Here is a 13351-nt window from a genome sequence, read left to right as displayed (position 1 = left end):
AAGCGTATTGTTTTATACACAAATCTGTTAATCTTATATACTCTATTAGAACTAGTAGAATGTGCGATCAATCAAACTTTCAAACTCTCAACTGTTTCCATAATTGAAATTCTGAAGTATTACAAAAGAATAATGGATTTACCAGTTTGTAACACCTCAAGATTACTAATGAGGCCAAAATCTTATTTTTAATGGAATTTGGATTACTATTGTTTTTAATATGTAAATGTGCATTAATCCGGTAATCATATACGACAAGAATTACAGGAATAAAGGCTGATATTTACTGATTATCAAAACAGCTATTAGAGAAATACTACATTGAGAAATAACAACAAACATCTACATTACCTTTTAAAATATCTTTAATTTTTTTTAATAAGTAATAAATTCAGGAAATTTAATTAGTCAATAGGTAATTTTTGTTTTATGAATAAAAGATAATTTTTAATCTTTTGGCGATGATAATTTATCTATGGATATCAATACTAACATCAAATTAAATGAAATTTTAACAATAAGTAGTTTCACCTTCCTGTAAAATTTTCTACCAAATGAAAAACAAGATAGTCAATAGCAAAGTAATACAGAGGTGAGTATTACTCGTATATCTGGAGAAATAAAAACTTGTAGTAACCTTTTTCTTAAGAGTAGTTTAATTGATTGATGTGTTTTTTTATATTTTTTTTTCTTCTGCGCTATAGTTTTAATTTTAATAACGTGTTACATCGTACATCTTAAATTTAAAAAATATATATTTCAATCCATAACAAGAATCGAGAAGTTTTTAACTTCCGCACTTTTTACTATTTCCAAACTAAGTAACTATAGGTGTGTTGTTATAAATTTCCTAAAGTAGTTTGTGAAAATTTACCTTAAGTTTTAATTATTCTTTCTCCTATTTGATTCAAAGTCATTTTAATTTGAGATTTATTTTAACACTTATTACAGGGCTTGTGATAAATTTCTCGTCCAATTCGACTAAAAAGCAAAGATAATTTTATTACTCTCTTTCTAAACACATACTCTTCTTTATCTAGTATTTTGTATGTCGGATTGAAGCAAAACGTAGAGCTTTCCTTTCCCTGGGGGACAACCCCAGGGAAAGGAACTCAAACTGACGAGTTTGAGTCAGAATCGAACCAGTTATTTTAAATGCTATCGACTCCTCCGTCCACAATTCTGTTTTCGGATTCTATTTACTCCAGGACCTGACCTAGTAATCCGTAGACGTAACAAGTAATAATCTACAAGCACAGGCACTATAAGAAGAAGAATTATATTTTATATATAATTCTAAATGATAACTAGGGTCGTCTCTGTGGGTAAACCACACAAAAACTACAGGTCAGATTTTAATAAAACTGCATATTTTTACCATAGAGGCTTGGTCATTATTTCCAATTAGAATTATCACGATATTCCTAATAAGGGTTTAGATATTAAAGATTTTTAATATTTTACTATAATTAATATTATTATTGTAGTTATCTTAAATAAGCACGTTTAATGAACTTTTATGTTTTTGATTATTTCTTTTAGCAATCGATATTGGATTATAAAAAGTTAAAAAGATATACCTTCAAGAAAATGAATACCTCAAGAGTCGCGATCTGCCGTTGAAATCCCTAATGAATAAAATCGTTACCAAGACCTCCCGATGGAGGATAACATTGAGGCTTCTCAAATGAACTCTATTAGGCCCCGTCGATAGATCTATATGGCATCACGGATATTACACTGAATCAAAAATGCTGTCTGAGTTATTACAAACGGTGGTTAGTAAATGTGGCTACAGTATAAACGTAATTAGCTCGAAGCAACAGCGTGTGATCTCGAAGGGTGTTAACGAGCACAAGAAGGTAAATTGGTTTGGTCCGTGAACACACAATTTGATTGGTCACACGTTTACGAGGAAAGAAGAGAGAGCTTTTAGCGTTGTTTTGAGGAATTTACACTTATCGGTTCCTATAGATATCAAGGGAGAAATTGAGGAACACGGACAAATAGCCTGAAGCATAGTCAATGCCCGTTATCGGGTAACAAAGGAACTGTGGTCAACATGTTGTACACGTGGTTCATCAACCTGTAGCCCAAAGATAACAACAAAGAAGTGTTTAACTTAAGATACATTGCAAAATGTGGGGTTAAGTTTGAGACACCCAGAAAACCTCCTGGAATAGTGGAATGCATGTGAAGCCAATAGTACCGCCTCACAAAGAACAATTGCAAGAGGCCGCCTTGCTGTTGTGTTAAATGTTAAGTGAGCTATACAACTGCATATTGCCCTCAAGGTAAAAATACTCCGGCTACCAATCAGACCACCCCACTAATTATAGATGTTGCGGGGTTTATAAAGAAATCACAGAGAGAAAACAGAAGCAAAAAACACAAGCCTTTACTTTATTATTTAATGAATAATCTACTCTACTCGAGACTCAAACAAATGGATCGCTTCCTTTGACTTGGGCAGTATAAATTCTCCTTCTTTTAGGTAAAGCAACTAGGGATTCAACTACACATGTTAACGCTTATCTTCAATCTTACTCCGCGGCTGTCGAGCGCGACATCCATGGTGATACCAAAGACAAGCTACAATGACTAACTAATAACGTAGAATTTCTAGTGTAGCAAATAAGTAATCTAATTAATTTGATTAGTAAGGTGATCGATGAAATCTATTGATGTAGATTTTTGAGAGTCGCTACGCGAAACATCAAATATCTGAAATATCCTTGCTGATTGTGGGCAGGAACTAGGCGTTTTAATAATGACCAAGTTATTAGGTGTTGTTCTTCTCTCTGATACACACTTCATTAATCATAGTTATTTTCATCTTAATGGGTATTTAGACTTACGACTAATTATCCTGATGACAGAGCGCATGAAGTTACGGCAGTGCTCATCAGAAATGGGATAAAACATCACCATCTACCAGATTACGGGTCAGATCACAACAGGTGACTACGGTTGAGATCCTAGATTGGATTGGGCCTCTCAGACTGTCCGTGATTTACTTTCCTCCTCGCCACATGATCACGGGTGGCTTATTCTCTGAATTCTTTTCAACGCTTGGATCCAGTTTTATCGTAGGATGTGACTGGAACACGAAAACTGGAACATAATTTATGGGGCTTTCGACTAATAACTACTTGAAGCAGGAATTTAAAGGGTTGCATCGTTAACGTGCACCTCAATGTGATCTCTGGGATGCAACCAACTTATTGGCCGTCGGATCCGACAAAGATCGAAATCTTGTTGGAGATCTATATCACTTCAGGAATATCATCATCACTGAGTTAGAAAAACCGAAGTTAGAAACGGCTACGATTCGACGTGTAACCATTCCCCTCTCATGCTTACCGTTAATACGAAAATGATAAGAAAAAGGTCCTTCATAACAACAGGACCGATTGGGAAGCTTGGCAGAGGACAAGGTGGTTGTACTTGTACTGCTGAAATGTTCTGCTGATATCGAAAATGCTACGGAATATTTTACCTCAGTTTTGATAGAAGATTTAAAAATTTTTTCTAACCACATAACAAAGTGTCTTTATCAGCGCCCGGACACAATATTACTATAGGAAACAATTTAACGTAATCTATTTTATTTTTGTAAATTCAACAATTTAACTTGAAAATTAAATAACAGTAATACAAAACAAATAAAATCAACAGTTAAAACGAGCAACATCTGACAAAAAATATTCCTCATACGATACAACATAAATTTATTCTGCCTATGCCGTTTGCTAAAGGCGAATAAAAACACAATGACATTCAGTAGTAAAAATTTAATTATATAAAACAAGAAATTATCATGTGGCTTACACCAAATGGCATAAATTGACGAAACAAATTATAGTACTCATCAATTATTAGAATACAGAAGCATGATCTTAAGAAATAGTAAGTCATTCAATAAAATTGTTATATTGTTTCCTAAAATATTTCGAATGTTATCACCTAATTTAAATTTCCGACAAAATGCCACATAAAAGACATAGCTACAAGGATGTGGTATACTGTTAACTGGCAGTCAAAACGAACATCGACTGCATCGATGTCATGAAATGCTCATGGATCCTGATATGTCCATGAGTGAGTCTAGTGTGCCCCATTAGCAAATGGCAATTAATTAGCAAATTAACTTCTCTCGACGGTTAATCCTGCATGAAGAGTTCTACGGTGACGTGACACAGTGCTCTTAACTGGATAAAATTTATTATTGGTGCTAGCATTCCATTCCCTTTGCTACTCATAACGAACATCTCTTAAGAAAACAGACAAGTTCCTCAGAAACAAAGGGATTAGTGACAGGGGGCTGCAAACAAGCACTTTTGCCGCGGTATCCGCGCTCTCATTGCCTGAAATTCCAATGTAGCTGAGTATCCAGCAGATGCTCACACTTGTGTTACGTTGAATCATTTCACAAATAATAGACTGTGTCTCACACACAACAGCGTATCTGGAGTACATTTCACTAATCGCCTGCAAGGCACTCACTGAATCGGAACAGAAACGTGTCGATATGTTGTCTAAGTACGAGTATCATTAAATCTTTATTAATAGCATACAGCTCCGGGAAGAAAACACAAGCGATGCTGGGAAGATCAAACATGCATGTTCTATTGCCAATCACAAAAGTACAACTAACAGAATTATCGTGTTTAGAGCCGTCTGTATAAAGAATAGCATCTGGATTAACGCTACCTACAATGTTATAAAACTTTTCTTTTAAGATTACCGGATTTGTGTCCTTATTATGATACCCACAAAGACTAAAGCAGTAATTTACGAGAGAAGGCCGCTAAGGAGGGTAATAACACTGAGTAACAGTAACAACTGGGAGGTAATTGTTTGTTCAGAGATAAGAAAATGCGAAGAGCTATGATGCCTACCGAGGCAGTAGATCTCGTCCGTTCTTGATATCGATCAAGATACGAGCTGGAGAACACCACGTCAATGTTCAGATGATTTGGTTGCACTATAATGCGAACTACTTAGAGTAGATGGGTAACACTCAGTTGATGCAGCTCCAACTCAAATCAAATAAAGTCACCTACGTCCAACTTTTGGATTCATTTTAGCCTTGTTACGTCTTTACTACTGGCTAGAAGGTTAATAGCTAAATAATTTACGTGTTTAGGCGCAGTTTCTACTTTGCTAGAAGCTTACTTTACAGAAGCTTAAAATGAAGGTGTTTTTCTAAGACTATTCAATTACGTAAGACTGGAGATAATCGAGGAATAAAAAATTATTTTATGTATAAACGTATTCATATAACTACGCTTAGTGTTGTTTGCCTGTTTATATATTTTTGCATAATGTTGACGTTTAACACCAATGTTTGAGGTCTTGGATTAGAAAAGGTTAGTTTAAGGTATAAAAAGCTAACGAAATTACAATTAAATTCTAATTAGATTTTTATTATGATAAATACTATGTTATCCAAACTCAGTTACGGTTTTGATTTCACGTTAATTTAAAATTTTTAATTGACCTGTCAAATCACTTGATCTTCCTCCTAAAATTGCAAGTATTACCATAGAACTCCAAAAGTATAAAAATAAAATCTATTCAGTAATAAATTATTTAAAAACAAATTTTTATCATCACTGTACCCTTACGTTGTCAATTTCTTAATCAAATTACTAATCTCTGTTTATAATTATTGTTATATGTTACACCATGGATAATTACACCTACCTTAAGCTGAGACATCTCATAACATAGTTCTATTACTCTTTGTGTTCCAGTCAGATTGATATTAACTAATTCTTTCAATTTTCCATCTAATTTCAGAGAAGCAGCAAAGTGGAATACAATAGATACTTCTTGCGTGAGTTTTATTCTGTCTTTTTTGTCTATTCCAAGATCTGGTAAGCTTACATCACCGTTGATAGGTATAACTTTCTGTAGTAACTTTGGATCGGTCTTACGAACTCTACTAAATAACTGAAAAATAAACCAAAAAAAAGCCTTATAAAAAAAGTTCTTGTTCACTACAGGCTATATACTTTCACGTTCTCATGAGCTAGTTAACGCATTCGCAAGTATTATATATGCCATATTCGTAAATGTAATTATATTAGTCCTGTAATTCTTTTGTACACAGAATATTTAGAAAACAACGAGTATAAAAATTCGTGTAACATATTTTAATTAAAGTAGTTAATACATTGTGGAAATATTGTACAACAGCTGTTAAACTAATTATTTTACTACCGCAGTTTAATCTTTTGAAGGTATATAATAATACGAAAAACAACAAAGTATAAAACCATCCTTTATTTAGTGTAGGGACCGATAAATTGCTGTGTTGTAAAAAAAAAAGTGGGTACATTCATCATTTATGCATTATAATATTAGTAATTCTATTATATATACATGGAATAATAATAGTTCCTCAATATTAGTTTGCAATGAAGTTGATTAATATGATTAATTACTGTACAACATGAATGGATGTAATTATAAACATCAAAACAAGGTCAACTCGATGATTACGTTTACTGCTGTATAGCAACATTTATTAATTTTAGTTCTCAACTGAAAATTAATCAGTTTTTTTTTTTTTTAATAAAAAGTACAGGTAGCTAATTTTCGGGTTTTATTGCTTGTTATAATGCAAATATAACAATTACAATTGCGTTAAAATTCATGTTTTTTTCATTGAGGAAAAAGCGTAAAATTTTAACCATCATTACATTTTCTAATACTAAGAATTTATTCACAGTTACATCCATTTTATAAAAAGCGATAGCGTAGATGTTTAAGCAATCCAGCTGAAATGCAATTAGAATCTTTGTCATTTCTAATTACAGCTAAGATTACATGTTTCACTTCCAGTGTTGAATTGGTAATTACTAGGAATGATAATCATGAAAAACCTACAGATCAACAATTATAAAACTTCACTGTTTGTTAAATAGTACTTTTTTAATAAATAATTTAATACTACCATAGTATTAAATACTATAAGTATTTAATAATACTTATTTAATAAGTAATTGTTTGTAAAATGATATTGAAAGGCCAGGATGTAAACGGGGAACTTCAATTTAGTAATTGCTAATTGAAATATATATTCTTTGTAGCTAAGATTTTTATATTTTTACATGCAATATTTAAAAAGTTCATTGTATGCAAATCAAAAAGATATGAATCCATTTCATGATATACCGATTAGAGAATATACGTTGGTTCAATGATTTTGTTATCCATGGGGGTTGATGAATAAAAAATTACTATCTTCAATCAACAACAATGATCACTACGAAATTCGGTTATGAAGACTGACCAGTAAATCCGAATGACAAAACAAACTTTTTATAAAGATCAATTAAAAAATCAATTACAACCGAAAAACAGTCTGGATGCGTTTTAACCACCACCAGGCCGATAGTTCATGCATAATTTTCATAACTATGTTTCATATTTAGACTTAATTTTTATTCTAATGAAGCCTTGTTTCACTTAAAAGGCTACAACAATTAATATTGATATTGTGCAGAAAGTTACCATTTATTACATTAGTTTCATTATATCCACCAAAACAGAAATTAGGTTTGCGATTTTATGACAAAGACAATAGATTCAATATTTTTCAACCGAACAATTAAAATAGAAGCTGATTAATTGCTAATATCGGTAACGCTTTTGAACTGCATACAAGTCAGTGATTTGATGTAAATTTTAATAATTATGCGGGAAAAAAAATTTTTAATTGATTACCGATATCTAATCCCCAGATATGTTCTAGGAATTAATTTAGGAATCTCAAATAGAATATAAAAGAATCGACTGCGTGAATACATCAAATGGGCTATGATAAACTGATAACAAAATAACAAGTAACATATCAATTAAAATACGCTCCAAAATCCTTCAGACTATCATCATAAAGGTAAAACTTTGTCAAGACCCACATATATAAAGTCAAGCAGGATTTGGAGACTAGTCTATGTAGAGTAAAGTTAAATTTTGTTTTCAGCTTTGGCTGCTCGAAGCAAAGTCGTATTACGTTTTAGGTTTTTGGTTTGCAGTTAATATTTATAAATACAAAACAATTTTTTTTTTATTGGATTTCAAGTGTTGTAGTTTTATTGATTTTGTATTTGTATTTATTTAATAATTTCTTTATAGCTATTCTTAATTATTGTTTAAATAGAAAAAATGTTATTCATTTCTAAAGTTTTGCTCTATGTAACCGGTTGGGTATAGCATTTTCTGAAAAAGACAATACTTTATATACAGCAGATTGTGTATCGCTTAAAATTACTGAATTATGGTGATTAACGTTTCCATGCAGCAGGAAATGTAGAAGGTGATTTTTCTTAACTTATACATTTTCTGAATTTTTCAATTAAAAAAAAAATCAAACGAAAAATATTAATGAGATTATTCAGTTTAAATCACAAGGGGATCTTGTAAACATAAACATAAACTTGATGAAGATGGAAATTTTAATGAGAAGAAATGATTGTATGCCGATAGTTAAATTCATAACATTTTAATGATGTTTTTAGAAAATTTTTTAAAGTAGATTGTATACAAATGATATTTATAATTCGTGCTCTATTTCACAGAGAAAACCATAAGTTTGAGATGAGGTTTTAAAATTTTAATTTAAAAAAAATAATCTTCGATTAAAACATCCTAGAACTTTGTTGCTAACAGCAAAGATAATAAATCTTTAATAATTTATTTATAATTTTACTTTCGTCTGGAAATTACGTTCTACCGTTTGTGAAAATATGGAAATTAATCAGGCATATAAAAGACCGTGAAATTTACAGTAGGATTTACACATTAAAAATTTAATTTAAGTGCTGTCCTTTTAAAATAAATCTTTTTTGTAAATTTTTCTCTCTGGGGATGAAAATGAAAGGATATTTTAATCCTTGAAAGAAATGTACATAAACGCAAATTTCGTAAAAATTTATAATTACATTTCCTGAAGAGTGTATAATTTTAAAATGTCAAGAAAGGTAGGAAGACAACAAAAGAATCCAATGTATTATGTGGTTCAGTATTAAGAAGGTAGTATATTAAAATATTTTGTTTAGTATAAAAAATGACAGACAAAATGTCATTACAATAATTACAAAGTTGTAAGTTTTTTGTATAGTTTTAAAATACTTGTAAAATTTAGAGAATAATGACTTTTTAACCTTTTGTATTTTTTGAGATAAAAATATTTTCGTATCCTTTAAAAGTTCTAATTAAAGTCTTGCCGGACCCAAACATGGATGAAGTTGTCACAATGGATCTATATTTTATTAGTTAGAAATCACCCGTAATATACACAGGTAGTATGATTGCGTTTTATATGATTAATGTCATTTCATACCTAGAGATAGCGCAGTATAATGGAAGATATTTGTAATTACGGGATGATAAGTACCGAAGTTAGTTTACGATGAAAAAGTGAAAATAAGGGAGTGAGAAAATGACTTTATAAAGAGAGGGAGCAAGTAAAAATGAGTTACGTGAGTTTGTTACTTAGACTGAAAGGAGTTACGACGAGGTTTTATTTCTTTTATTTTCCTTAACATATTCCTGACAGACAGTGGTATTCTGCTTACAAGTTTTTAAAGTAGATATACTTCAATGAAAATTTTATTAGCAACAGGAGCCATCAAAGCTGAACTCTAGTCATCGTATCATCTTTGTCATTGCCGTTTATCTTCTTTCCCGCACTACCGATTCGGCTTTTTTACAAATTACAATAAATATTTTAGTAACTATACTGCACACTCCTTCCGTACAATTTATCATCAGCTCTACCTACGCCTAAAACAAGAAATTAAATAACAAACAATATAAGCAATTTGTACTGAAAATCGACCGAGATCGGATATATTAATTGATATGGACCATATAATTTTTAACGGAATAGGTCACCACATTCAGATCCGCTATCATTCAGAAAGAGTAAAATTTGTGATATTACTGATAATATTGTTATTAATGATGGTTATGTCATTGTAATTATTATTTATGAGTATTTTAAAATATATGATAATATGATTTACATCACATACCGTGGATTTAGTGTTTCGTATGTCATTTATTATAAACGCTACACAATGCTAGTAAATGAAAAAATAACTTGGCAGTGGATTAGCGGATTACACGTTATATAGCTTTTCGTCGTGAAATTTTGTGAGAAACTACTACCACTTCATTTTTAAAAATACGATAAGAAGTCCTCAGTGATATACACGAAACTACTTCATTCGCCCTATTGTTGTTTTTTCAGTGCTTTAAATTTACTGCTACGTATTTAAAACAATTGATAATACTTAAATTAAATTTGTTTACAATTTTATAATAGTTTACAGATATTATGTAATAGTTTACAAATCCCATTCAGGATAACTTTAAAAGTAATTATGCAAATGTTTAAATACAAAAAACATGTAACTGTATATAATAATCCACATGCAATAAGTATTATTAATCATATTAATGGAAAAACAATTACGCCACCATAGTAGAGTCGTTACAGTAAATATATTAGTTTTACCGTAATATATACATTTATTGATATTAGTTTTCGAAAAAACTCAAACAGCATTCGCAATTGTGTAATTCTCTAATCTAACTTTATTAGTAAAAGAGGTTACTTTGACATTATGCTAATAACGACAAAGTTATCTAATTATTTTATAAAATGATTTGATTCATCATGGTCAAATAAATTAAAAAGAGTTCACATCGCTTAATTAAAACCTCATACTACCTAGCAATTATTTATTTCTTTAATTATAAAAAACTAAGGGTAGAGTTACCTGTAGAGGTGGTAAATCCAATTTTGTAAATATATTTTTATGTTATTTCCGTATAGTACTATTAATAAATAGCATTATGAACATTCATGCAATCGTTATAGATTCTATTTCATCAAAAAATTGTTAACATTTTTAAAACAATTGTCTTCATATAAAAAAAAATATTGTACTGGAAATACATACGCACAGTTATTCGTGACGAATGTAACAAACTCTCAGTACATGTTCTACTGTTGAAAATATAGAAGAAAGTTCAAATATAGGTTCAGAAACGCTTCGTAAGCGAATGTTGGTTGGCGAAAGATTCGCTTTGGATAAAATTAAACCCATGTTAGATTAAGTTTACTAAAGCTTTAAGTTTAATTTAAACTTGGGTAAAATTAAAATGATCTATGCGCCTTAGATAAAATTAAACTTGAGTGTAATAATTCTTGGCACCTCAATCAAGGGATCGATTTCGTTGTTTTATATGAAATCAGACCTGAAAAACTGAAAAAAAGTAAACGATTTCTGCCAGAACTCTATTGTTAGTAGTTTAAAAAAAAATTGAGGTAAAAGATAAAGAATTGGGATCGAAAATCACACTATTCTATTTTTGGCGTAAGATAACTTTATTAAATGAGTAATAAACACATAAAACCTTTAACAAAAAACTTGTACAGAATTTGATTCTGAGTAAAACTGTATGAATGTCCAGAGAAACTAAATACGTACAAACGCAATAGTTTAGAAGTTTATTGAAATACAGTTCTTTACAAAATATATTTGATAAAGATTTGGATCCTTTTTTCTAAGACGGTAACCCAACACTTTCGGAAAGTTTTTCTATTGGCAGTTACGATGAAAAATAACTTTGCCAACGTAGCATAGGAAGTTTTTCAAGAGTCGGTGATAATATTTAAGTAAATACAAAACACGCGATCTTAACTACTAACCTACACCTCAAGCCACCACATTCAAATGCTCGTATCAACGCGCGCGCACACACACACAAAATGCTTAAGGAGTTATTGTCAGTAAAGCTTACTAAATTCTAAACGTACCATTTTGCTACTCCTACTTACCGGAGTGCGAAACATCGCGTCGAGTCGACTTGAAATTGAAACACATTTCTTTGGTCGCAGCAGAATATAAATACGTGATAATGATGGACATCCGTATAACAGCTTTTCCACAAGCACTTTTCCCATAAATCCTGACGCTCCTGTTATGAATACAGACCTATTGGCGTAAAAATTTTCTATATCCTTAACATCCATTTTCTGAAAAAAATTCAAAAATCGTTTTTAAAGAAGAATATTACTTCTAGCAAATATTATTGTTTATAATTCAGTAATAATTTGATTATTGATTGAGATAATGATGTAGTCAGCACCTCAATCTACTATTGCAGTACAATATTACTACGGTAGTAATATACTGCCGTATCTCGTTAGTTTCTATAGGTAGTTTAAAACGATAATAAAGTTTAGTTTTTCTTTGGGTTTTCGTAAGCAATACTGAGAATATAATATATATGTATAAAACAAAATGTGTACGATAAAGTTGAAGTTACAAAAAGTGTTTACTCTATTAAACCGTAAAATAGAAATTAAAATTGTAAGATTCAAAAATGTGCAAGTAAAAAACAAAAAGCATAATTTTGAAACCAATTCATAGAAAATATTGTTGTAACAGTATACACAAATTTAATGACCAATAGCTAGCTGCAGTAATGTATTAATATCGAAAGTTAAGAATATAGAATAGCTGCAAGATTATTCACAGAATATCGTTTGTTCGTAATTTACGGAACTACCGAACTGATAAGAAAATTCCTATACTGTTTTAAAGCTAAATCTTTCCTTGTGTTGTTTATGTAGTCTGACCCCCCCTAATAACTTAATTAGCCTCCTTTGGATTCCTTCATTGTAATTTGATTAATAATATGCAAATAGAAGGTAAATTCTAACTACAACAAAACCGATTATGGTAACATAATTTTGGAGTTCTACGGCACCAGAAGTCTAAGGTTAACACATTTTAAAATACCGTAACTCCTATGGAACGCCTTATTACATATTTTACTGAAGTAAAATATTTTAATATTACGACGTTAAACATTTTTTTTTACCTTCAGAAACAATAATAATACCAGGATCCATGCGGCTATTGGTTTCATACCCCTTATAACACCCTAAATGACAAAATATTTAATTTTATGTATTTAAATCAGTTTCAGTTCTTTAACTTAATTTAGTTCATTATTAAATAGAAAAACTTCCAGTTCTACTGATTTCAGGATATGTATTACTAATAATAAAATGTTAAGTTAATAAAGGTTTTCATGTTATTATTAGTATTATTAACTAAAGGAAACTTATACAACCAGCATTATTACTTAGGCTTCTAAAGGAATTTTGAGATCAAAGAAGACATTCTTGTGGATTGTAGTGCAATTTATAAACAAGTGAAATGCTTTATAAATGTTGTTTGGAATGCTTTATAATTTTTCAAGAGCTACTTTAAGCTATTATGATTTTATAATTTTTAATTTACCGGATGGGGTAAAC

The 13351-nt window shown here is 30.6% G+C and overlaps 1 protein-coding gene across 2 annotated transcripts in view; it reads right to left on the bottom strand.

Annotated features, from left to right (window-relative positions):
* LOC142327909 (putative fatty acyl-CoA reductase CG5065) overlaps window positions 1-13351 on the bottom strand; it is a 242697-nt gene that overhangs the window by 115220 nt on the left and 114126 nt on the right. Inside the window, exons 2-3 of one of the 2 annotated variants that reach the window (XM_075371278.1) lie at window positions 11864-12061; window positions 5710-5958 (exon numbers count right to left, since the gene is read on the bottom strand). In XM_075371278.1, coding sequence (XP_075227393.1) covers window positions 5710-5958; window positions 11864-12058 — 444 coding nt within the window. In that variant the 5' untranslated portion in view covers window positions 12059-12061. The remainder of the gene's footprint in view (window positions 1-5709; window positions 5959-11863; window positions 12062-13351) is intronic. The other variant, XM_075371284.1, reaches the window with a different exon arrangement.

Source organism: Lycorma delicatula, chromosome 1 (genome assembly GCF_047948215.1).
Source record: "Lycorma delicatula isolate Av1 chromosome 1, ASM4794821v1, whole genome shotgun sequence".
In the NCBI taxonomy this organism is placed as follows: Eukaryota; Metazoa; Arthropoda; class Insecta; order Hemiptera; family Fulgoridae; genus Lycorma; species Lycorma delicatula.
The sequence above is the reverse complement of the archived record's forward strand: the minus strand, read 5'-3'. Positions and strand labels throughout refer to the sequence as shown.